The sequence below is a fragment of the Natator depressus genome, chromosome 1 (genome assembly GCF_965152275.1).
Source record: "Natator depressus isolate rNatDep1 chromosome 1, rNatDep2.hap1, whole genome shotgun sequence".
NCBI classification, from domain to species: domain Eukaryota; kingdom Metazoa; phylum Chordata; order Testudines; family Cheloniidae; genus Natator; species Natator depressus.
Genome location: NC_134234.1, coordinates 204,212,440 through 204,239,837, shown reverse-complemented (window position 1 = coordinate 204,239,837; position 27,398 = coordinate 204,212,440). Strand labels below are relative to the sequence as shown.

The window sequence follows — 27,398 nt, the reverse complement described above, 5'->3', positions numbered from 1 at the left end:
CAAATGCCATGTATTCCCGATACTGGATGTGATTTCTTTAAAATATGATCACATTATTTTCCCCCCGTGAGTGAAAATTTTAGGGAAATATTTTTACTTGTATGCAGCTGATTTGAAGGTTATCCATATACTTCTAGTTAGATAAATATAACTAAATTGAAAACTGAAGTGTTCAATAAGTTGACCAAAAAAAAGGGTGCCAGTGGGTTTCCATGTGCGAATAACGTAATACAATTAAGTAGCAATTATACATGCACAGAAAGATGCAATACTATCTCTGGTGTTTCATTCATGTAACTTAATTCTAACCCCCCTATAAATATCAGCATTTTTTCCACTATAAATACACCGCACTTCATCATCTGCCGTAAGCTGCAGGACTAGAGCATAAAACATATTTTTCACATTAAAGTTACTTTCTCGGACTGTCTGGCATATAGAGTATGAACACAATAAGACAAGATTCTATACATGTGCCTCTTTATTAAAGAGTGCATTATCTGAGAAGTAAATACATGGTCATAGAATTAAATGCCATATCATAACAGACACATGTACAACAGGGTAGATTTAAGATTAGACATCCACTCTTGCCTGTGCTGGGAACACTTACAAGATGTTTGCAGCACCAGTGACATGACCTTTCTATATTTTATCGCATATGCTCTGAGGACTCCTTTGAATTTCTAACAATCTGAGAAGGGGATCCTTGTGATAGATGGAAGAGACCCAGCTGGTCAGAGTCCGTCTCCCTACCAGAGGAGCCTATCAAACCCAATAGAGGATGTATGGATGATACCACACTCACCTTTCAGCTCTGACTGTAGGCACTCACACATGACGACACCGTCAGCATTTATACATCATGCCTATCAGTACAGTTCAGCAGCTGGGGTTGGAATATATATATGTGCAGTGTTGTTCACTGCTAGGCTGGCAGGGATATAATAAATCCAATGACAGAGGCAGAGTTCTGCTACATCCTTGAGAGACTAACTATTGGCTTTGAAATGATGACAGCTGCCTTCAAATGAAGTAGTCATTTTCAGCTATTAATGGGATTTAATTGATCTTAGTGATCTCTCCCCCGCGTGCCCCCCCCCCCCACTTTCCCCTGAATATTGTTCACATGACACAGTCAAGTTGGCTTGATGGATTTCCTTTCACATAGCTTTGGCTGAAACACCTGCTGGAAATGGAGCAGTTGTAATATTACCAAAATACTAATCTAGGAGTACAATTGCAATATTAGGGCCTATAATCTGAGTGTACAGCTAATGGTATCAGTAATTAAGGAAGAGCCAGGTTTACCTAGATCAAACCTGACACACATTTTGCCAAAGTGTTACGGTAATTTGAATGACTTCTCTGATTTTCTTCTCCTTCTTTTGTTCCAAATAAAAGTAAATCTTGTTCATTTAAGCAGCATGGTTGCATTAAGTTGCATTTTGGGAGAGCTAACAAGAAGTGCTAGTTAATTTAAAAATATAAGTGGTCTCAATGCATTGTAACTGTGAAGAAGCCACACAACTCAGAGAGTTAGACACATACTCCCACATTCAATATATTCTTGGAGGTTTGCAAATTCATCTTGCTTGCAAATAAGAAATCAGATTCACTGTCTTGCATAACAACAGGTTTCAGAGTAGCAGCCGTGTTAGTCTGTATTCACAAAAAGAAAGGGAGTACTTGTAAAAATTTGTTAGTCTCTAAGGTGCCACGAGTACTCCCTTTCTTTTTGCAGATTCACTGAGAGTTCCTGGCAAAAGAGGCTGGTGCAGGTGACTTCAGTGACCCTGTGACTTGAATTCCTCCCCCAACCCTTCTGATCTGATTAGTCTCTAGGTCTCGGGTTTTTTGAGCATTAAAAGAGTGTTGAACTGATGGAGTCATGACTGCAACATGGGTGGTCAGATCTAGTGGTCAGAGCGGGAGTCGGGCTAAGTCAGGTTCCAGGAAGTCAGAGTCTGAGATGGACCAGTGGACAGACCGAGAATCAGGTGTCCCAAGGCAGGCAGAGTCTGGTTACGAGGAGATCAGGGTCAGGGCAGATTAGCAATTGAATAGTGAAGTCAAGGACAAAACAGGGTCAGGTGCTGGAGCCTAGGGTCTGGAGCAAGCATGGGCAGGCAATCTGTGTTGTTGCTCAGACAGCTCCCTTCATGGCTTCTGGGCTGAAGCAGTGATATTGGCCCATCAGTGAGCTATGAGGGGCCACCATTCAGGTTCTGCCGGGCAGTACTTTCTGCCAAGTCCAGCCTTGCAGGGTCCTCCCATGGAAGCCCAGCCTAAGCCTCCAATGGCCATGCAGAGGCCTGAGCAGCCCAGAACCACCATGGTCATAGCTTCTAGCCCTGCAGGTTCTAGCAGATGGAAGGTGCTAGTGATTGACAGCTGTAGAGACTGAAGGCTTCACAGATCCAGCCGATGCTCACTCCTCTATCCTTGATTTGTAGCACTGTTATACCTTTCAGGTCACTTTGATGTTCTCAGCTCATTCTCATCCCAGAACCTTCCCTCCTCCCCCTCATTCCTAAAGGGTGTGCAACCAGGTACAAAGCATGATTGTGGTTAGGCATCGTTAAGCCCCTTGGTTTTCAGTTTAAACTGATTTTTACCGAAAAATTCCCAGGTTTTACAAAAAGTTTTTTTTTCTTCTGATTTTCACCCTACTTTTGTATCATTCAAATATATAAAAATAACTTGTTTTATTAGGAAAGTACAATACATTGCATGAGATCTATGTATTACGATAATACATTAGTCTATGTGTATATGCAAAGCTGCCTGTTGATTAGTCTAGAAGATACACACCATAAACGAGTTGTGCATGCACTTCAGAGCTTGTGTGCATGCTTGCTTAATGTACTGATGAATCTCACACCCACCATGTACACATTTCAAGCTGTTAGCAGATAACAGTCTAAAGATCTGACACACTAAAATGGAAAGAAAACAAAAATCTGTATCAGAATATGTTTCAGAACACAAGGAAATAGTTGAAAAATATTTAAAAAATAAATAATAAAAAAAACCCCAACACACCACAGGAGAAAAAGGATGAAGTTGAGTGTATGCACTGCAAATGATGTCTACCACAGTAAACGGTTTATTCAAATGAAAAGTTTTATCTGGGGATTAGAGATGTATTGTTTTCTTAAACTCAGAGGTGGCATTGTGTTTTGAGTTCTGTTTTAGTTCTGCATTGATGAACGGAATTCAAAGCTTTTATCTACGGAATATTTTTTCCGTCGTCTTTCCATCCACCAAAATAAACCCCGATATTTACCCAGAAAAATTATTAATAGTTTTTTGCACTGATTTTCACCTATTTTTGTTGTTGTGGAAATAAGCACTGATAAATTCCCGGGAAAAATTAAATAAAATAAAAACTGAAAACGAAGGGCCCTAGCCATCTTTCACAGTTTACTCTACAAACACATTGCAAACAGTTGTCATTCTCATTCCTCGTCTACACTTGAAACTGCCCCAGTTTTAGCAATTGGTGCAGCTGCACTGTGCAAGCCCCTAGGGTAACCAAGGAAGCTTTTGTGATTTGCACTAGTGGAACTTAGCCCAGTTTAGCAAATTGTGCACAAGAATGTGAGAGAGCTCCCGGGGCAAACAGAGAGAGCTTGTTACAAACAGAAAACGATATATACTTGTGGAGTAGGGCCGAGAGGGGGCAAACTGCGATTATAACAGACACCCTGATGCAACCAAAATTACGGAGTTACTAGAGCCATTCCGTAATACATTTAACCTCTTGGAAAGGCAGTCCACCATTTCATGGGAGGAGAAGGAGCATTGTTTTTACTGCATTGTACATTTGCCCACCCCGCCCCCACAGCAACACAGGGTTATTACAGAGTTTTGTATCTGCCACACTGATACCCTGGGAGGAAGCTGCAATGTGTAAAGGCCTCAGGACACATACTCTGCAGAGTACTTTCAGAGCTTTTAAAAAAAAAAAAATCCGTTGTAATCTTCTGATGCGCTTTGGCACAGGGAGTGTCTGTCCAGGTGTTCGTACAGCACCTAGCACAATAGGAGCCCGATTCTGATTGGGGCCTTTGGGTGCTGCAGTAATACTGTAAAAAGACCTATGAATAGCTAGTAATAGGACATACAGGAAATGCTTACTAATGGTAACATTATCATCTATTGTCTGCATTCTCCACTGTTCGCATCACTCTAGGTCACTGGGTGGACTGCTTCTGTCCTTTTGAGTTTGTGACCCCTCCAGTTTTGATGCCCTGCGCAAATCTGATTACAAGAGAATTTCCTTCAAAGAAAGGCCTGAAGCAGGTGCATACAGTGCTTGGTTTTATAAGCTTACTTGGCCAAAGACACCTCAGGAAGTTCCAGGAGGCACCCAGACCAGGCTATTACTAACAGGAACTGTTGCTGCCTGAAGATAGATGCTTCACAATTTTGGCAGTTGCAGCTTCATGAGTCACCTGGAACTGCTCTGCAGACATCGTTGACCTTGGCCTCAGGTTGAGAGCACTAATCTGCTGTATAAAGTATGTAGGATATACAGATAGCAAATTTCTTTGGAATCCTTTGTAATGAGGATTCCAAGTATTATCTCCATATTACAGGTGCGGACACCGAGGCACACAGAAGGGAAGGGACACACTGAGGGAGGCAGTAACTGAGGCTGAGGTCAGAACATCTCCTGTCTGATCCTAGAAATACTGGAGTAAGAGGAGAGCTGTAGATACACCAAGATGTAAAGTCTGTATTTCTACCTGCACATTGCTTTTGTTCTTTTTATGTTTTATTCTACACTTTAGGTCGAGCCCTAGTGGTGTAATACAGGACAGCCCAGATGCCATCCTGAGAGCTCCATCCAGAACCATGGCTTGCTGGCATCCTGTTTAAAATCCGGCTGTCCTGAACCTGCCTCACACATCATTAGCGTGAACACTCACGCATTCCCAGAATACCAGCTATTCTGGAAAGAATGTGGGACCACCTCTGCTGTCATGACTGGACATGCCCGATGCGTATAAGGTCACACCATACAGAGAATGCCAATTTGCAGAGCGTGCCGCTCCAGCCCCACAGGTGTGACCTCACATACCTAGCGTGTGCGAGGCTATGCCAGCAGGAGTGGAGGGGCGCACTCTTCAAATTGGCATTCCTCTTGCCAATGCCAGACAAACCCACGACTGAGCGTGTCCCAGTACCAGACGGGGACAAACCACCCCAAAAAAGGGACCATCTGGGTCAAAACCAGACGAATGGCCTGCCCATGCACGGTCATCTCCCTTCCTGACAAGGCTTTGGCTGCAAACACAGACCTCAAGCAATCTTGCTTGTGCAAGTCAGTAAATTATTAATCCTCATGTCGTTATCTAAAGTCAGGAGCACTAACCTCACCCGCAAAGCACAGACCTCTCCCAGGCTACACCCTTAGTTAACCTGTGCTTCTTGTATTATCCACCTGCAGCCCAAGGTCCAGGAAGTGCCGAGCTTCCCCACAGCGTTCACATCCCCACACTGGAGAATGCCACAGTGGGGATGGCAGCGCTGCAGTTGCGGCAGCCTTCCCCCAGGGGCAATGTTATCAGTTCTAGTTAGAGTCACACTCTGGGTCTGCTGAGCTGGGGGGACAGCATCAGGGGGGCAAAGCCGGCTTCCCTCTGTTGGGGAGCAAAGGGCACCCCAGTGGGGTTCCCCTAATCATGCAGGGAGGATTTGGGGTACCCATGTATGGGGTGCACACTTCCTGGGTGGCAGAGGGCTCAACACTAGGGTCTCCCAGAGGAAAGCCTACTATATGGCGCCTCCTGTCCATCATAGGGGGTAGGTATTGGAGCTGCAGTGGCTACTGTAATTACTCGGCCAGAAGGTGGAGGAAAGAGGAAATGTCTCCCCTTCTTCCCTCCCCAACAGGCTGGGGAAAAAGAAAGTTTTGGCCTCAGTGCAGAATCGCTGATGCAATCCCCTGTAGATGCTAGGGACGCTTGTGAAGGGAAAAGGGGTAGAGAGAGGTCTCACGCTTCTCCCTCCGTGCTTGGTCCTGGGCCTGACAAACTGAGAGCACGAAGCCAAAGCACTGGGCAGGGAACATCTCTAACGCGCAGGCACACAAGCTGTTACGAAGTTCGACAGGCAAGAGACAGGGCTACAGAAGGGGCAGAATCATGCCAATTTGGAGGTGGCCAAGAGAGACTGGCCCAGTAGGCTTTAAAGCACCTTCTGAAACCAGAGAATTCAATTGAATCTCCGCTGAGCTGGGGTGCGGTGGCAGTGAATGAACTGACTGTCAGTGCAGAACATTGCTCCTCCTCCCCCTACCAATTGTTTTGAATGACAAATCTGAGTGGGAAGTCATTGAAGGAAAATAAATATGGAGCTCCAAGATGATGCAACTTCTGCCTCCCTACCTTCTCTGTAAATTGTTGTTTCCTATTGCTAATCCCCATAAACTCTTAGTGTGAAGGGCCGGTCCAGGGTCCACATAAAAGGGACATAGGTATTGTTATGCTGAGCATTGCAATGCCCAACTTTTAGGCCCCTAAAAAAAAAAATAAATAAATAAACAAACACACAAAAAACCAACTCATCACTGGAACAATGCAATTCATACAGCCTATGCTAGTCACCTCCGCTCCTGGACAATGAATGGAGAGAGATAGGCACCATAGAATGTGATTTGCCAAAGCCAGCATGCTAGGCAGGGAGCTGCCTAAGTTAGCCAATGGGAGATGCTGATGAGAGGGATGTATCCTGAGCTCCGTCCCACTCATGGAGTCTGGTCTGCAGGGAAGTGCCTATCTTTGTTTGGGAGTCACAGCCAGGAACCTCTCTCCTGGCGTCAGGCAGCTTAAGTCACTTCTTGTGAGAATGAGTTAGGCACCTACCTCACGCCACACAAAGTTGGGGGGAGTTGGTGGTCACTTCATTACTTTTAGCCCTGTGGTTAGAGCACTTACCTGGGAGGTGGGAGACCTAGGTTCAGTTCCCCCCTCTGCTTGATGGGGCAAACAGGTTTGAACCAGCATTTCCCACCCTGCAGGTGCCTGCTCTGACCACTGAGCTATAGGATAGTCCGGTGCAGGGCTCCTTCAATCTCTCCTGTTTAAGTAGTTACACACAACGGAACAGCTTCAAGAGAGTCAGAGGGCCAAAGACAGAGCATGAGAAGGGCTTTGTACTCCAGTGGTTAGGGCACCCACCTGGGTGGCGGGAGACCCAGGAGCTATTCCCCCTGTTCCAGTGACCTGCACCACCAGGAGCCAGATTTGGAATGAAACCTGAGCCAGTAGCTAGCCTCTGAGCACTTTGTCAAAAACTTGCTGACAGGATGAGTAGTATGGTCGCTGAGATTTGGCCTCTGTTCATAGCCACAAGGGCAGGGAGAGGGAAAGTGTCATCCACTAACCCTATTAGAACCAGCTCTGTGTTGTGGCTGGGCTGGATCTTTATTAGGAAGGCGCCAGGATATGAGCAGACTGTTGTAAAGTGGAGGTGTTCAGAATCCAATGGATTTGCCCAGGAAAAGAAAGCTGGAGACAGGTCAACAGTTTGCAAGATCATTAGCACAGTCTTGGTTTCTCGATCATCCTTGGACTATCACACTCTTTTGGGGGTCCAGCAGGTAAGTTGCCTGCTCCAGGAGAAGTGCTCATGATTTTGGTCAGTAGGGGGTGATGCTGTTCTTTGCTGGATTTTGCTAGCTATTACGTCCAGTGGCCTGAGGCACATATGATGGCCCAGATGTCTCACAGAGCTTCTATTTTATGCACTTGTGCAATTGGTCCAACCTCTGCCAAGGAGGGTGAAGTTCTGATTTCTGTTCTAGCTTGGCATCCCTCATGCCCAGAGACTGTCCTGTGCAGAGTTAATCTTTGCAAGGAAGTAGCCAAAGCTCTGCACAGAGAAGACGGTTGGCTGTCCAATACAATTAATGCAGTTGGGGTGACTGGCAGAGTTGATGGGGATGAAGAAGGTAGCTCTCTTGGATTCCTCCATAACTGTGGCATATTTCCTTCCACACGAAGTCCCTGGGTTGGTGTTGTATAGGAGCAGGGTAGGTTCTCTCACCAGCTGCGTGGAGCCTTCTCTGTTTTGCCAGCAGAGTAAAATTCACTAGGACTTAGTAAAATTAACTGCTACTCCATATTTACCCTCTTCCAAGCCCTGAGGTCCCCAATAAGGTCATCATTTAGATGTTTACTTACCTAATTGCCTGCATGAGTTTTGCAGGGCACACAACTGTCTTTGTTATGTGTGCCAGAATGCACTTGTGTAATAATGTAAACATTAAAAAAACAATTAACAGTTCCCCATTAAACAAACAGCTATGCAAGTAGCAAGGTTAGCAATTTCAGATTGCTGCTGGGGAGACCACAATGAAGGACTTCCAGCTGTTTGAACAATGCAGTTGCTAGCAAAGCTACATGGGAAAACTCAGATGAGATAGTTGGCCTTCCAGCCATCTAATAATTTTAGGGCAGGGACCATGTTCCCCTTTGTGTGCCATATTGTGCCAGAGTAAGAAATGTTTCACTTTTGTTTGAAATATTTTCTAATTTAAAAAGAAGTATGTGCAGAAATTTTTTAGTCCCACCAAACAGACATTTCACCCATTGGTTCCTTACAGTGCCATCATGGCTTCCTGTGCTTTACTTCTGCCAATCAATTATAGCCACTATCTCAGCTTTCCTCCAGCTCTGTGCTGCTTTCCCTCTGTTAGGAAGAATAGCCCTCAAGTCAAACTGGACGAAGCATTTGGGCCCTTCTGCAGCCAAGTCCATGAGAAAGCAAGCAAAGGGGTGGAAGAGAGTGGCTTGCTCCACTCAGCCCCCCTCCAGAGAAGCCAAACAATGCAGAGTAGCCTAGTGAACAGGCACAGAGCACCTCCTGCTGCTGGCTCCAGTGCTTCCAGACCCTGCAGCTTGCTGGCTTTCTACCTTTTCCTCAGAGCCACGACTAGTTTTGTGATAGACAGTGCAGCCAGTGTAGTTCAGACAAGGAGAGTGTTGCATGAGCGCCATATGTTAATATCACTATGTGGTGCACATTCCTAAATTACCATCAGAAAGACTGAGAGAAACAATATAAGGTCATTTTATATATAGGCTTGATCCTGCAGGGTGATGCATGTGGGCTAGAAGTTTATGTTCCAGAGGAGCCCAAACGAATGGAAATCTATTACAATTGTGGACATTATACAACCTGATAGATACAAATAGTACTGTTATTCCCATTTTACACACAGGGCCACTGAGTCACAGGAAGGCTGTGACTTACCTGAGGTCTCACAGCCAATCTTGTGCAGACCCAGGAACAGAACCATCTTCCCTGGTGCTACAGCCACTAGACTTTGCATGCATGTATGAGAGAGATGTAGGTCTTACACATGCCATCTCCTCCTCTAACCATGTGTGTCTATGCCCAGCACGGGAAGGGAGCGACTAGAGGCAGTCAACGTCTCTTGAGGTCAGTCAGGCCCAAGTCCTTTCTAGAAACCAGAGAGGCGTTGGGAGAACCAGCTACGTACAACAGTTCTGCTCCCAGTCTGCCATCCAGCAAGAGCTTAAGAGAAGTCTAAGCCCATCTCCCTCGCTGACTGTATGCCAGGCATGCTGGCAGGCATTATGCAACCCAGCAGCCACAGAAATGGGCATGGCTGACTGGAGTCTACACAGAGCCTGCTAGGCAGGCCGCCGACAGCAATTCCGGGCCCCAGGACGGGTGCTGCACCTGCGCTGCTGGGTGCCCAGTGATCTACCGCCGGCTGCACAGCTAGGCATGCTTTTCCGGCATGGCCAAGGCTCCCACATGCCCGCCCAGCTCCCTTCACCACCGCCGGTACCACCCCGCGCGTGCCTAGGAGTCCTGCGGCCCGCCTGGGCAATTTAAAAGGGGCCGGGGCTCCCGGCTGCAGCGGGCCCTTTTAAATCGCCCAGGCCCCTGGGTAATTGCCCCCTTCCCCAATCAGCGGGCCTGCTGCTAGGGCATATGGAGACCCACAGGTCTTGTCATTATTACTTTGGCTCTCTGAATGTTTGTCTCCTGCTTTGTATATCTGCCCTCAGAACAGTGAAGGGAAGAGGAGTTACCCAGAGGTGGGAGGCCAGATGAAGCCAGTTAGAATCACATTTTCCCTCTGCAGCCCTTCCAGGAGTAAAATGCTCCTGCACTCAACACAGACTTGCCATAACTAGGATTAATCATCCACGCAGAAGACTTGTGGGCCCCCATCAATTTCCATCTCAAGGCATGAAGAGCTTCTGGCTAGTCGGCCAGAACACAAAATTAATCCGAATGGATGGGGAAACTCCGGAGGAACACCGGAGGCATGGCACGAGGTTAGCCAAGTTTAGCTGACTCACCACCAAGAGGCACTTTGGGGACTGGGGAGATTGTTGAAGGGGAATGAATATTAAGTCACACTACTAGAAGGTAAACTCTGCTGTATCATTTTTTAGTACTGTATAAATCCTGATAGCTGCTCAGACTCTCGAGGCTCACTGAGCCAAAGCTTATAATGGCTAAAGGATCCTGAGAGGTTCCGTTACACTGCAGCTGTTGACCAGGTACAAAAGGAATCTGCCCACCTGCGTACAGTCTCAATTTAAAGGGAAGCCTCCCTCCACCAGCAACCAAAGAAAAAGTGAGACCACAAATACCCTAGGACAGACCTACCTTTCTGAATCAATTATGGGACAAAATGCAGACATATGTACACCCAGCTGTGCTCAAGAGCCCCCATATGATTGACCCTAGTGTGGCCTCTGCTGCTGGTTTATATCCCCACCTTCTGGGGGAAACACATGCCTGATGCCCATTGCCTCTAATAAGCCAGAGTTTCTTGGAGGATACTGACAAGGCTAATTGATGCCAGCAGTTGTGGGGCTTCTGGCTGAATAAACCCAAGATAACTAGAGGCTGTGCCGGGTCCATTCTGGGTTCTCCTCACATTAGAAGCCTTTTAGCACAATAACATTTTCAAAAACGATTTTCCTCCCTGTTCCCACCAGGAGTTGGCAATGTGCCCCCGCCCCCCTCCAGGCAGGTATGTCCAGGACTATATTTGAAGAATTTTTCATTTAAAAAAAAATAATTAAAAATGAAGCTTGACTTTAGTTACTCAAGTATCGAGACTTCTCCACCTTATTGAATGTCAGGTGTTCGCTGCAGGTTTAACTTCAGTGCAAAAGTCTTTGTGCTGAAGTGTGATGGGGCACTGAGACAGGGGTTTTTGAAACACAGACAGCTCCAATGGAGCCTGGAACTTGCTGTCTCTCTCTCTCTCGTTGCAGGAGCTCTGAATTCTTGCAATGGCATGAAAGTAGAGGGTGGGCTTGGGATGTACCAGACAGACTTTGTTAAATATCTGGGAGTTAACATAGGCTGCTTGCCTACCCTGATCACCATTCCTGCCTATGGGCCTATTTTTAAAAGTTGTAAAGGCATTCAGCTCTCTACAACACATTAGAAATTAATTCAGTAAAATGAACTAACTAAAATCACTAAATCTGTGTTCTCTACTAACAGACCCCTCGCTCTACAGAGTTTACTTGGCTAGCTATGCACTTATATGGCCATCATCATAGTACCAAATCACCTTGGGAAGCATAGTTCATATCACAAATTAGCAAAAGACACTGCAATAATGCTTATTGTTTATACATCCTATCAACCTCCTCAATCCAGTGCTTCCATGAACCAGGAGAGCAAAACTTGGTTAGATCACTAACATCAACAAAACACTGAAATAGCCCTGTAGCCTTAATGGTGGATATATTTTACATAACACTTTGGAGGGGGAGGCGGAGAAGGAAGGGAAATCCATAAAGTGCTGGATTACTTTATATTCCAGAGTTCAATTTATTTTAAAAATCCCATTTTTTCTTGTGAGCATCCATTAACACCTTTTTCATTTTATTAGAGAGCATTAGAAACATAGCTTACAAAAAATATTCCTTAATCCCTTGTCCTGTATAACTGAAGACAGAACAAGTCTGTCCATATTGGTATGCTTTAGGACAGAGGTTCTCAAACTGTGGTCCCTGGACCACTGGTCATAGGCGCTGACTCCGTGGGTGCTCTGGGGCTGGAGCACCCACAGGGAAAAATTGGTGAGTGCTCTGCACCCACCAGCAGCTCCCCACCCCAGCTCGCCTCCGCCTCCTCCCCTGAGTGTGCTGCATGCCCGCTTTTTCCCCCTAGCTCCCAGCTGTTTCACACAGCAAGAGCTGGGAGGGGAGGGGGAACGCGGCACACTCAGAGGAGGCGGCGGGGCTGGGGATTTGGGGAGGGGTCCAATAGGGGCAGGGAGGGGGTGGAGACTTTGGGGAAGGGTTTGGAATAGGGGCAGGGCAGGGTGGAGTCAGAGCGCGGCCAGCGTGAGCACCCACTGGCGCCATGAGAAGTTGGCGCCTATGCCACCAGAGGTCCACGAGCTCCATTCAGGTGGTCTGCGGATAGTTCCCTCTAAGGTGCGTGCCTGGGCAGTCGCACATGATAGAATGAAGGGCCACCCATCTAAGTAGTGGAGCCTGGCAGACGTGGCTCCACTAATTAGGTGCCTGGACCCTGGAGAAGACATACATCTAAGGTGAGGTGGTGGCCTTGGGGGGCATAGGGAGTGGGTGAGAAGAGGGGGTGGGGGGAACGTGGGATGTGCAGGGCTGCGGCAGCCAGGGAAAGAGGCGACTTTCCACAGCTCCAGGGCTGTGGCAGCCAGGGAGAGATAGCCCTCCTTCCCAGCCTCACCTCTGTGGCGGGGGAGAGGACCCCCCCCTCCTTCCCAGCCCCAGCTTGGGGGCTGCCGTGGCGGGGGAGAGAGAGCACGTCCATCACATTAGAAAGGTAAGACTACTGATTAAAATATGAGTTATGTGCTTTTATTTGTAGAACAAAAAAAATTATTAAGGGTTTTTTTAAATATAGCCCTTTTATCCAAAGTGCTTTACAATAGTTAGCTAACGGTACAAACAACATTTGGAAAGCTCATTAAGTGGTCTCTAAGACCCTCAGCCATTTTCAAGTGGTCTGCAAAAAAAAAAAGTTTGAGAACCATTGTTTGAGGTCAGTGGTTTTCAACCATTTTTCATTTGCTAACCCCTTAAAAATTTCAAATGGAGAGACAGGCCCTTTGGAAATCTTAGAAAGTCTGGAGACCTCAGGGGTCCATGGACCACAGGTTGAAAACCACTGCTTTAAGATGTAAAGGTACTATATTAATTTATGAGATAATTCATATAGGACTGTGATGATGGGGAAAGACTTTTAGCGTTTAGATCTTATAGAGAAGGGTGCTGCAGAAAAACACTAGGCTAGAACATGGGTTTCTTCCCACCACCACCAAAATTAAGCACACCTCTATCAGTCAACCTTTTCCCCCCGACTGTGAATTATCTAAATTACTTGCAATAGAGACCCTTACATCTCAACTAATGATGTGTGGTCCCAGGTCTCGGAAGAGAATGATGATCTCACTTAGACATTAAAGTGTGAAAAATGATACTTACAAAAAGGTTTGTGAGCATAGATGTTTTGCCCATGTACTAGTTACTGAACTCCACTACGGCCTTTAAACATTGACCACAGGAAGTTGGGAACAGTTAGACAAAACCGGTGTGTTGCCCAGATAATTGCTTTGGTATAGCGCTATCCTCTCAGCTGATGTGACCTTATTAGGATAGCATCGATCTATGCAATTGAAGGCTGCCACTTCCTTCCTCCTGCCCAGATAAATGGGTGTGATTGCTTCCCTTTTATTTTGCGAAATTCAGGGCTGAGGGGGAGCCCTGGAAAAGGCTCAGAGCTGCAGGTGGCGACTGGGGATGGATAGTTACATCACAATAACGTAATCCCCTGCCAAAGAGGGAGGCGGCATGTGCAAAGAGCAGCGGAATGGTGGGGGGCGCGTCCATTTCTTGCACGGCTGGGAAGCTAATGCGGGGGCGGGGGGGTCACAGACCCTGCATGTCCCGCATGCCCGGGGCGGGAAAGCACAGCACCCCGCACTGTGCTGGGGAACAGCACTCCCTGCGTGGCTGGGCCCAGGGAAGGGTAGCCACATCCAGGCAAGGGCTCGGGAGAGGAGCGGGAGGGTGCGGTGACCTCCCACCCTAGCAATAAGTCTTCAGGAAGCCTTGCAGCTGGGCGGGCTCGGGAGGCGTCCGGAGCGACGGCCAGCCGCGGAGGCTGGGCAGCCCTTACCTGGCCCGGCTTGCTGGTGTAATTGAAGGCGTAGATCTCCTCGCGGTTGACGGTCACCGTCCCTGCGTAGACTCGGTCGAAATCCGCCGCTTTGGTGGGGGGGGGTCGGCCGCTCCTTCCACCAGCCCCGGCCTGCAGCTCTTGCGGCAGCACCCCCAGGAGCCAGGGCAAGCCGCAGAGCAAGGCGAGGCCGCTCATGGTCCCCGCGCCGCGGCTGGCCCCGGACTGCGAAGTGCCCTTCGAAGCCGCCCGGAGCCCGAGGCTGGCTACGGCTCCGCGCGGGGCTCCCCGGGCGCCCGGCTACTGCGCCCGCCCGCCGCGGGTGACACACTGAGGAAACCTTGAGAGCGGGGCCGGGCTGGGTTCCCTGCCCTCGCCTTCATTTCCTCCCCTGGAGGGGCTGCGGCTCGCTCCTGCCCCTGCGCCCGCCCAGCTCCCGCGCCGCTCTCCTGGAGGCTTGTGAGAGAGCCAGCAAGGGGCCCGCGTACAAAACCCCCAGTCCTGCGTGGGAAGCTGGGAAGCCAGCCCCGGCGGGGGGAGCTGCAGTCAGACTCTGCCCCCGGGCAGGGAGGGGGAGCCGCAGCAATTGGCCTCGCCGCAATCGTTTCTAGGACTGGTCCCCCCCCCGGCTTGTAGCCCAGTGGTTTCCAAATGGGATCGTCTTGGGGGGGGAGCTTGGGCTGGAAAGAGCGCTCGGCGCCGTGTTTAACCCCCGTCTTTAGCTGGTTTAAAACCGACAACCGCTCTCCTGCAGGGATCCTGGCTCTGTATTGCCTCGACCAGCTGAGACGGGGGGAGCAAGCTCAAGTCGAGTAAAACAAATCCAGGACCAAATTGTGAAGAGCAGGTGCCTTGTTGAAAGCAGGAAACCGTCAATAACAAGACCTGCCTTCATATCGTAACCGCATAGTTCCCATCTGTCACACAGACAGCCCCAGTTATTTTACCGGTTAAGAGGTTTTAGGAAATGTATGGACATGTTCAGAGGAGCCTCTTTGAAAACCGCAAAAAGAAAAGGAGGACTTGTGGCACCTTAGAGACTAACCAATTTATTTGAGCATCAGCTTTCCTGAGCTACAGCTCACTTCATGGGATGCATTCTTAAATGCTGCTCTTCCAGCTCTGCTGACTGTTTTGATTTACCCGGATTGGAAATCAATTATTCAATGCAATCTGGTTTCCCCAGGCTGCGAGACAGACGGCTAAGTGTCCGCTCCTGCAGCACTCAATTGCTTCAGACCTAGCGCCATTCTGATCAAGCGCCATTCTAATTAACGCTCAGGGCTACCTTTCTCTTTAAAGAGAAACCTGGTTTCGTGACCCTACAGACCAGTAGACGTGTCAGTCTATTTGAAAGGCAGCAGAGGTCTAGTCTAACATTTTTTTACAGGTCAGGAACCTTTCATGGGTATATGCTTCTGCCGAGGAGAAAGATCTAAGATATATTAGCGCCTCCTGGTGAATCTAAATGATTTTTATTCTGATCTTTAAAAGAAGACACAATTTGAGCTCAGCCTCACCCACAGGTGATTTAGAAAGAGTGCGTGCATCAGAGTCACCAAGAGCCGTCATAAAAACAAACAAACAAACAAACGACCTGGAGGGAAAATACAAAAAGATTTTACCTACATTTTAAATATTCACTCAAAAACAGGATTTGGAGCAACCGTATCATATAAATTATAATAATAACTTGTACTTCTCTAGCCATCATGTTAATTTAGAAATCAGGTTTGTTTGTAAATTAAAGGAAAAGTTATTCTCACAGTTAAAAATTTGTACCTAATTTCCAGTCTGAATTTGTCTAGCTTCAACTTCCAGCCGTTGGATCTTCTTATACCTTTGTCTGCTAGATTGAAAAGCCCTTTATTATCACATTTGTGTTGCCCGTGTAGGTACTTACAGACTGAGATCAAGTCACCTTTTTATCTCTTCTTTATTAAACTAAACAGATTTTGCTCTTTGAATCTACAGTAGAACCTCAGAGTTAAACACCTTAGGAGTGGGGGTTGTTCATAATTCTGAAATGTTCATAACTCTGAACAAAATGTAATGGTTGTTCTTTCAAAAGTTTACAACTGAACGTTGACTTCATACAGGTGTGAAACTTTTAGTTTCCCTTTATTTTTAGTAGTTTATATTTAACACAGTACTATACTTTCCTTTTTTTATTTTATTTTATTTTTTGTCCGCTCTGCTGCTGCCAGATTGTACTTCTGGTTCCAAATGAGGTGTGTGGTTGACCAGTCAGTTAGTAACTCTGGTGTTCGTAACTCTGAGGTTCTACTGTATCACCATAAGGCATGTTTTCTAATCTTTTAATCATTCTTGTGGCTCGTCTTTGAAACCTCTCATATTTTAATCATCATTCTTGAATTGGGAACACCGGAACTGGACACAGTGTTCCAGTATTGGTCACACCAAATACAGAGTTAATATACCTTCCCTACTTGATATTCCTTGGTTTATACATTCAAAGATGACATTCGCCCTATTGGCTACTTTGTTGCACTTGGGAGCTTGTGTTCAATTGATTATCCACCATAACCTCCAAGTCTTTTTCAGAGGTATTGCTTCCTAAGACACAGTTCCCCTTCTGCTAACTATGGCCTACGTTCTTTGTTCCTAGATGTATACGTTTACCACTAGCCTGTTTTGCTGACCTGTCTTCATTGTTGTTTACCACTCCTTCCCCCAATTTTTGTGACATCTGAAATGATGACTTCATGTTTTTTTCCCGGTCATCATAAACATTTTAAATAGCAGAGGGCCAAGAACTGATGCCTGCAGGACCCCACTAGAACCACATCCATTCAGTGATGATTCCTTGTTTACAGTTACATTTTGAGACCTGTCAGCTAGTTTTTAATCCATTTGATGAGCACCGTGTTGTCTCTAGTTTCTTAATCAACATGTCATGTGGCAACAATGCCTTGCTGAAGTCTAAGTATATTATATCACCACTATTACCTTTATCAATCAGACTTGCAATCTCATCACAACAAGGTATCCGGTTAGATAGAATCTATTTTCCATAAACCCATGTTTATTAGCATTAATTCAATTATATGATCCTTCTTTAATTCTTTATTGAGTCCCATATCAGACATTCCATTATTCTGTCCAGAACTGATGTCCGGCTGAGAGGCCTATAATTACCCCAGTCCTCCTATTTACCTTTTTAAAATATTAGTGCAAAATTAGCTTATTAAGCAATTTATTTATGTATTCATTTATTTAATTTTTATTTATTTAGTTTAAACTTTACTGTTTGACTGGAAATTGAAATTTAGGTGCAATCCCCAGCGTAAAAAGTGACTCAGTAGCATTTGCTACACTCTGATCGAGGCCTATTGCTGATAGCACTTCCCTGTCCCCTCTCTCTCCCTGCAGCACTTCAGTCTCTTTCTGTACCCTACACAGACCAATCCCCCCTACAAGATCACTATGCCTCCTCACAGGAGTTTGCGTTGTGTAATTTTGCTCACACTACAATGCAAAGCCTTCATTCTAACATTCATTCTAATGTTCAAGGTAACATATGTGTTGATATACATGCACTGGGTGAGTGGGGGATCTGGTGTGTCTCTCTCTTTGGGTTCCGGGAGCTGAAGAACCCTCCCGCAGTCTATGGGGAGGATCCACTGAGCCCGTGACCACAGAGAATGACCAAGAATGGAGATGGCGGTTGCTGCTGGAGAGGGAAAAGGCCCAAGAGGTGCATCAGGAAATGCATTAGAACATCATGGGTTTGCTCAGGCAAGAAACTCAGACGCTGCAACCCATTGCTGACCTACGTGCCCAAAGACCCCAGACTCAGCAGACACTCCAGTCTTTGGAGAACTCCATGGTCAAAATCTCTACACTTCCCAAGATACCAGGTAGCAAGCATGATGTACATCCATATCCCTACCAATGGTCCCTGTAATCTGTGTGCACACATGGCCACGCATGCATGCTGGGAGCACAGTTGGCACCTGGGTCTGCATACTGGGTCCTCAATCTGCTAAAACTGTGGGTGCTGGGGTCTGGGAAGGGGGGTGGGACCTGAGCCAGCAGGGAGGGGTAAGGAGAAGGGTGGGGAAGGCAGGAGCTCCTGGGAGGGGACAGTAGGGGCTGAGGCTCTTGGGAGGGGGTCTTGGGCTCCTGTGTGTCTAGGTGACCTGGCAAGGAGGGAGGATTGTGGCCCCAGGTGTGGGGAAAAGGGCCAGGTACTGTAGGGGGGGCACAGCCTTTTCTATTTGCCTCACCCCTGTTGCTGCTTTGGGGGCTGTGCCCCCCAACCACATTACATCCCGACCACATGGTCAATGAGCAAGTGCTTTAAATCTTTTAGGAAACTTCAACTTGCAACCAATTGTTTTGTTACAGATCTAGTGATGACCGCCTTTCTCTACCACTTCATGCTTAAGTTTCCATTGAGATGAATGCTTCTTTTATTTTGTGCTAATCTTACTGTATATAATGCTGTTATACTTTTTTATTTATATCAGAGATTCATATGAATGAGAATATCCTCAGTTGTTCTAGCTAGGTAGGGTGTTGGCCAGGGGCACTGGGATATATCTCCCCGGCTCTCAGAACAGAGTGGCAGGGTGGCTGTATCACACTGCAGTGCCAGGGCTCAGCTGGGTCAGGCTTGGTGACCATTCCACCTTGAGCTGGGGAGAGGGAGAGTGGGTATCAGGAGCAGTGAGCCCACTCAGTGACCATCCTCTGTCTCTCCCTAGCCCAGAAGTGGATGTAGAAGGGCCAAGGACACCAAAATCTTCCTGCAATACAAGACTTGGGTGACCTCACAACACTGTGCTGTTCACTGCTTCCTCTGTATTTGTAGCTCACACTTTGCTGTGTCAGTTGCAAACAGTTTAGAGAAGTGGTTCTTAACCTGGGGTGCACGCACCCCCTGGGGGTGTGAGACATGCCAGATTTTTTTAGAAGGTAAATCATCAAAAACACAAATTAAGCACAGGCATGTAAGTACAACGACTTTGTTTCATCAAACCTACGTATTTATTAACATTATACATTTTTTAACAATTACTGTAATATACAAACAAATATCTAGGTTTAAAGAACTGACCTACTTCAATGATTTTTGATAAGGGGTGCAAGAACATATTTTGAGAACCAAAGGGGTGCAGGCTGCAGTAAAGGTTAAGAACCACTGGTTTAGACTGGTACCTTGTTCAAACAACTCCACATCCAAGCATAAGTTAGGAGTACAGACACCAACAGTGGCACAGAAAAAAAATACAGTTTGACATTTAAAGACAATTGGCGTTTGGAAACTGTGGAAACCGAAACAACTGACGTCCTAGGAAGGGGCTTCTTGAAATCGGGAGACATTTTTTTGGATTCAGTCAGTGTTAGGTCGTATGTAATTTTTGTTCGGAAGCTAAAGCTAAGTGAATGGAAACTGGGCTATCTAAAATGCCACTTAGTTCAGAAAGCTCACGTTGATGCAGTGAAAACTCTACACAATTGGAAACATGGCTTTGGAATTCAACATTTACTAGCAGAGTTTACTGAAAGCTGAGAGAAGCATGTTGAAATATCAGAGAGCAAACCAAGACAAAATAAAAACACTGATTGATAAAGTACTCCTTGCTATGAAAATAAATTAATCCATGATGTTCATGCAGCACATTTGAGACCAGGTAGCAAAATAAGTTAATCTTCCTACCAGCTAGAGAAGAAAGAACTGTGCATTTGAATTTGTTCAGTCTATTAACGCAGTTGTCCAAAGTGACATCATGGCAGTTATCTGTAATTCATACACTGATAGTTGACGAGAGCACTGACATTGTAATGCACAAAATGTTAATCCTTAACATCAAGTTTTGAGCTCAGAATGATGTTACCCACAAGACTGCATTTGCTGACATTACCCCTGCATGCAATACTTGGCATATTAAAGAAGCCATCAAACAATTCTACATGGATCACAATCTGGATATACAGCTAATGCCTATGTTCACTTCAGATGGTGCCTCCAGATGGTGAGCATAACAGTGTAGCTGTGCTACTTAGAGAATGTGTACCACACTGACTAGAACAGGGGTAGGCAACCTATGGCACACGTGCCAAAGGTGGCACTCGAGCTGATTTTCAGTGGCACTCACACTGCCCGGGTCCTGGTCACCGGTCCAGGGGGCTCTGCATTTTAATTTTATTTTAAATGAAGCTTCTTAAACATTTTTAAAACCTTATTTACTTTACATACAACAATAGCTTAGTTATATATTATAGACTTATAGAAAGAGACCTTCTAAAAATGTTAAAATGTATTACTGGCACGCGAAACCTTACATTAGAGTGAATAAATGAAGACTCGGCACACCACTTCTGAAAGGTTGCCGACCCCTATACTAGAAGACCTAGGCATCACTGATGCCTGAAAACATGTACCAATGAGGAAAGAATTGGAAACATATAGTCAGTGCACTATATACTATGACACACTGTATATACAATATTTAGCAGATCAGCTGTTAAGAAAACTAAATATGAGAAGTTGGCCAGCATATATTATGCATTATTATTCAGGCTTTTGAATGAAGTGTGCTGGTTATCATATCATTCTGCTGTAAATGCCCCCCTGCAAAATCATGATATAACAGTAGACCACTGTATTGCAGATGTCAATGAGAAAAATGATCCCGTAGCTAAGTATGGTCTCAAAAAGCTTACACATCCCCAGTACTGTATTGCACTGACTGTGCTTGATGATATTTCAGGAGAATTGTCTCAGCTGGGCCTAATTTTTCAGAGAAGTTATCTCATTACCTCTGAAGCATTTAGCTATGCCAGGGGTTCTCAAACTGGGGGTTGCAACCCCTCAGGGGGTTGTGAGGTTATTACCTGGGGTTTGTGAGCTGTCAGCCCCCCCCAGGTGCAGGGCTGACAGCCTGAGCCCCTGTTAAATTTAAATTAAATTAAAATCCCCTGCTTTTAATTTATAGGGGGGGTTGCACTCAGAGGCTTGCTGTGTGAAAGGGGTCACCAATACAAAAAGTTCGAGAACCATTGAGCTATGTTAAGGCCAAAATAGCAACATTTTGCTCACAGTGTCTTGGAGAAAAAGCTCTTTGGAGTGAGAAGGTGAAGGAACAAATGGCATCTCTTGCCAATACTGTTTATGCAGCAGGTGTTCTCCACTTTAGTACAGAACTCGGTGACCATCTAGATTGTTGATTGCCAGAGAATGAGCTGCAAGAGTGGCCTGCATTTAATACTGAAGCACTGGTTTTTGCCTAATTTGATTACAGCACAGAACATGTTAGTCAACTCATGGGCAAGTATAAAGCAGACTTGAATCTACCAGTGCAAACAGATGGATCAATAACTGAATGCATCTGCAAGCAGTACACATAGGATAAATTTATCATTGTGGAAAAAATGAAAGTGGATATAATAAGAACATTTGCTGACATGGTAACTTACATGTTGAAAGAAAATCAGTTGACAGGCCAGGTTCAGTTTGTTGATATACATGGCACCTTTCAAGCCTCAAATGCTGACTGTGAATGTGGGTTTAGTTTAATGAGTCCAATCAAAACTAAGTCTTGCAACAGACTAGAGGTTAACCATATGGACCAGCTTGTAAGAATAAAATACTTCCTCATAGCAAACGGAGATGTCAACCTGGACAAAATTTACCATCACTGGACAACTGAGAAATACAGATGAAAGAAATTTCCAGCATAATAATGAGTAAATCATGTTCATTAAACATGAAACTTACCACATTACAGGTACATGTATAGTATCTGCCAGGCACTCAATTTAATATTTGCTTTTATTTTGTATTTTCTGTAAATGTGTAGTTTTTAATAAATATATTGATTTTACGAGAATATATGCACAATATATATTTCACTGATTACATTAGCGCTCCCAGCCATTTTTCTTTATTTAGTAGTTTAATTAAAGTGTTACAATATTCGCATTCTCTGTTGCCCAAGGACAAAAATGTAGTAGTCAGTGGAGTTTGTAGTCCCCCTCCGTACAAAGAAAATTTAAAGGGAATGTTGACCCCTACCACTCCACACTGGGGACAAGACGAAGAACCATAGCTACATATACATCACCTGGGAAAGCCAAAGCGTTGTGAATGTGTAACTACAACCTATTATGTTGCAGTAGGTTTTACATCTGTGAACATAAATGTTCATTGTTTGCTTCTATTTTTATTTGGGGTTTTAAAGTATGGTTCACCCTCTTACAGTGTTGGTAAAAGTCTTTTGTTTGCACTTTGTTTTAGTTGCCTGTTTCTTTGCACACAATAACATTCTATTTTTGGAAACTCAGAGTATATTCATTAGTTTACACCAAGCATAACAGAATTCATAGCAGGAGGCAAGACCCACTCATATTTAATAGTTTACAGCAAGCAACACAGGATTCATACTGGGAGGCAGTAACCCACCCATATTTAATCCCTGTACACACAAGAGACATTATTTCATAAAAGAATCAGACAACACTACTGTGGCTGACTGTTAAAGTACTTTTAAGGCCTCCCTGAGCCATGTAATTCCATGGTTGGGTCTTCTGATAGCCCTAGTGTCTGGCTGTTCAGTTTCAGTAAACAGCTGTTCCATCTTGCTCCTCCACCCTGCGGGTAGCTTTTCTCCCTCTGCCTCACAGATAGTATGCAATACACAACCTGCAGCTCTAATCATGGGGATGTTTGCCTTGCTAAGATCCATTCTAGTGAATAAACAGTGCCAGCATCCTTTCAGTCTACCAAAAGCACATTCAACAGTTATTCTGCACCTGCTGAGCTGGTAGTTGAATCTTTCTTTGATGCTGTTGAGGTGGCCAACATACAGCTTCATGAGCTAGGTGACCAACGGATAGGCTGGATCTCCCAGAATCACTATTGGCATTTCAAAATTGCCAGTGGTAATCTGATGGTCTGGGAAGAATGTCCTTGATTGTAGCTTTCTGAACAGTCCTGTGTTCTTAAAGAATTGAGCATCATGCACCTTCCCTGATCAGCCCACGTTAATATCAGCAAAGAGTTCCCAGTGATGCACTCGCAATCGCTTAACCATGGAAAAGTATCCCTTTCTGTTGATGTCCTCAGTGGCAAGGGGTGAGATGCGGCAAGGTGTGCTGGTGCCAGAAGAGGGATATGCGTGCTATCTATTGCCCCACCACGGTTTGGGAACCCCATTGCTGCAAAAACATCCACTATTTTCTGTACATTACCGAGAGCCACACTCCTGTATAGCAAGAGACACTTAATGGTGTTACGCACTCAAATGACAACGGCCTCCATTGAGGATTTTCCAACTCCAAACTGATTGCCTACTGACCAATAGCAATCCAGTGCTGCAAGTGTAAACAGGGTCTGAGTGAGCTATCCCCTAACATTAGGGATGAACTGGGAGAAAAGACTTCAGGAGCAGATCATATTTGCATAGACATACCTACTCTGCCTACGTGGTCAACAGACAGAGCTGCTTTGCCAAAGTGATCAATTTTGGCTGATTTTGGGTTACAATTTGCATTAGTACATTGCAGTATACATAGTTTTGTATACAGGGGTAACAAAATTTTGTTGTACTTATTGTCTGAGTAAAGGGCAGCAGAGATGCACTTAGCATGCCCTGATTGAGGGAGGCATCCTAACTTGAACCTCACTTGCTAAGCAGTGAAAGACAAAGAGAGTGGGAGCAGGTGTTCCTACCTGGTTGTGTGAACTCTGAATCACAGACACCATCTGAGCCTCTCCTCTCCAGTGTTTAAAGCTAGAGCTGATCAGACTCAATTGAGGGTCTACATAAGAATGGTCATACTGGGTCAGACTAGTGGTCCATCTAACCCAGTATCCTGTCTTCTGAAGAAGGACAGTGCCAGATGTTCCAAAAGAAATGAACAGAACATGGAAATGTATTGCGTGATTCCTGCCCTGTCATCCAGTCTCAGCTTCTAGCAGCCAGAGGTTTAAGTACAAGCAGGGCATGGAGTTGCATCCCTGCCCATCTTGGCTAATAGCCATTGATGGATCTATCCTCCATGACCTTACCTAATTTTTTTTAACCCAGTTATACTTTTAGCCTTCACGACATTCCCTGGCAACAAGTTCCACAGGTTGACTGTGTGTTGCATGAAGTACTTCCTTATTTTTTTCTTCTATTAATTTAACTGGATGACCCCTGGTTCATGGGTTAATTTCACTGGATGCCCCCTGGTTTGTGTGTCTATGTTCATTTTCTCTATACCATTCATGATTTGTATAGACCTCTACCATAGCCTCTTGATGTCCTCTCTTTTCCAAGCTGAACAGTCTCAGTCTTTTTTAATCTCTGCTCATATGGAAGCTGTTCCATACCCCTAATCATTTGTGTTGCCCTTCTTTGTATTTTTTCCAATTTTAATATATATTTATTGAGATGGGGCAACCAGAACTGCACACAGAATTGAAAGTTTGGGCATAACACAGTTGTGTGGCAGCATGATACTTTTGGTTTTACCATTTCTCTCTTTCCCAATGGTTCCTAACATTTTGTTAGTGTATTTGCCTGCCGCTGCACATTGAGCAGACATTTTCAGTGAACTATCCATGATGATTCCAAGATCTCTTTTCTGAGTGGTAACAGCTAATTTAGACCCCACCATTTAGTGTGTATAGGTGGGATTATGTTTTCCAGTGTGCATTACTTTGCATTTGTTAACATTGAATTTCATCTACCATTTTGTTGCCCAGTCACCCAGTTTTGTGAGATCCCTTTGTAACTTTTGGCAGTCTGCTTTGGACTTAACTATCGTGGGTAATTTTGTATCATCTCCAAACTTTGCCACCTCACTGTTTTCCCCTTTTTCCAGGTAATTTATTAATACATTGAACAGCACTGATCCCAGTACTGATCCTTGAGGAACCCTGTTGTTTACTTCTCTCTATTTTGAAAAATGACCATTTATTCCTACCCTTTGTTTCCTATCTTTCAACCAGTTACAGATCCATGAGAAGACTTTTCCTCTTAACCCATGACTGCTTACTTTGCTTAAGAGCCTTTGGTGAGGCACCTTGTCAAAGGCTTTCTGAAAGTCCAAGTACACTATATCCACTGGATCACCTTTGTTGGACTCCTCAAAGAATTCAAGTAGATTGGTGAGGCAAAAGCTATGGTGACTTTTCCACAACAGTCAGTGTTCACATATGAGTCTGATAGTTCTGTTCTTTAGTTTCAACCAGTTTGCATAGTACTGGAGTTAGGCTTTGTGACTGGAGTCCCAAGGGGGCCATGCTGAGATTGCTTAATTAGGGCAAAATGCAAAGAATGGGCAGACAATCCTCTAAATTGGTGGTTATTCTAATACTTAGATTCACCAAGCCAGCAAAAACACAGCTTCTACAATACCTTACTGGTTAGCCAGAAGCCAGAAACACAGTTCCCTTAAAGCAACCCAGGCTTGAGCTCCCATCCAGACAGCAAAGTCAAATATGATAAGGATTACTGAAAATCTTGTTCATCATATAAAAAGTTCTGCCAATCCCAAAGGATTGGACACACTAGGTTAATGAATATTTAAGATCTTACACAAACACATGTTTACAGCCAAGTCTTATTAATGAAACTAAGATTTATTAAAAATAAAAGAGAGATTATTGGTTAAAAGATCATTATGCATACAGACATGAATATAGTTCTGAGGTAATTTTCATAGTAGAGATTGTGAGCTTCTGCGTTGCAAAGAGTCCATTCCAGAATCAGTTAATTAGTTACAGTCCAATGTTCAATATCAGGTAATTCAGATGGGACTGGAGACCTCAGTCTTGACACTCAGATTTCCCCTGATGAAGATTAAGCAGATCTGAGATGAAAGGATCAGGGCCCAAGAGTTTTTATAAATCCCTGGCAGGCTGTTGTCAGCCTCTTGACAGCCGGTGTTCCTTGGGTGAAGATTAGTGGTTTTGAAGTAGCCTCCAATTTCCTAAGCATCACTGGTAATTAGCTACATGGATTAACATAAGGCAATTGCCTACCTCCCACCATTTACAGGTAAAAAGAAAAGGAGTACTTGTGGCACCTTAGAGACTAACAAATTTATTTGAGCATAAGCTTTTGTGAGCTACAGCTCACTTCATCGGATGCATTCAGTGGAAAATACAGTGGGGAGATTTATATACATAGAGAACATGAAACAATGGGTGTTACCATACACACTGTAACGAGAGAGATCAGGTAAGGTGAGATATTACCAGCAGGAGAGGTGGGGGTGGGGAACTTTTGTAGTGATAATCAAGGTGGGCCATTTCCAGCAGTTGACAAGAATGTCTGAGGAACAGTGGGGGATGGAGAGGGGGAATAAACATGGGGAAATAGTTTACTTTGTGTAATGACCCATCCACTCCCAGTCTCTATTCAAGCCTAAGTTAATTGTATCCAGTTTGCAAATTAATTCCAATTCAGCAGTCTCTCATTGGAGTCTGTTTTTGAAGGTTTTTTGTTGAAGAATTGCAACTTTTAGGTCTGTAATCGAGTGACCAAAGAGATTGAAGTGTTCTCCGATTGGTTTTTGAATGTTATAATTCTTGACATCTGATTTGTGTCCATTTATTCTTTTACGTAGAGACTGTCCAGTTTGACCAATGTACATGGCAGAGGGGCATTGCTGGCACATGATGGCATATATCACATTGGTAGATGTGCAGGTGAACGAGCCTCTGATAGTGTGGCTGATGTGATTAGGCCCTATGATGATGTCCCCTGAATAGATATGTGGACACAGTTGGCAACGGGCTTTGTTGCAAGGATAGGTTCCTGGGTTAGTGGTTCTGTTGTGTGGTGTGTGGTTGCTGGTGAGTATTTGTTTCAGGTTGGGGGGCTGTCTGTAAGCAAGGACTGGCCTGTCTCCCAAGATCTGTGAGAGTGATGGGTCATCCTTCAGGATAGGTTGTAGATCCTTGATGATGCGTTGGAGAGGTTTTAGTTGGGGGCTGAAGGTGATGGCTAGTGGCATTCTGTTACTTTCTTTGTTGGGCCTGTCCTGTAGTAGGTGACTTCTGGGTACTCTTCTGGCTCTGTCAATCTGTTTCTTCACTTCAGCAGGTGGGTATTGTAGTTGTAAGAATGCTTGATAGAGATCTTGTAAGTGTTTGTCTCTGTCTGAGGGGTTGGAGCAAATGTGGTTGTATCGTAGAGCTTGGCTGTAGACAATGGATCGTGTGGTGTGGTCTGGATGAAAGCTGG

General features: G+C 45.1%; 1 protein-coding gene across 4 annotated transcripts in view; it reads right to left on the bottom strand.

The window, feature by feature from the left end:
• Window positions 1–14,512, bottom strand: part of SIDT1 (SID1 transmembrane family member 1) — an 83,439-nt gene extending 68,927 nt beyond the window's left edge. For 3 of the 4 annotated variants that reach the window (XM_074975005.1, XM_074975030.1, XM_074975014.1), the window contains exon 1: window positions 14,191–14,511. In XM_074975005.1, coding sequence (XP_074831106.1) covers window positions 14,191–14,388 — 198 coding nt within the window. In that variant the 5' untranslated portion in view covers window positions 14,389–14,511. Of the gene's footprint in view, window positions 1–14,190 lie in introns of all 4 variants that reach the window. The other variant, XM_074975023.1, reaches the window with a different exon arrangement.
• Between the last annotated feature and the right edge of the window lie 12,886 nt (window positions 14,513–27,398).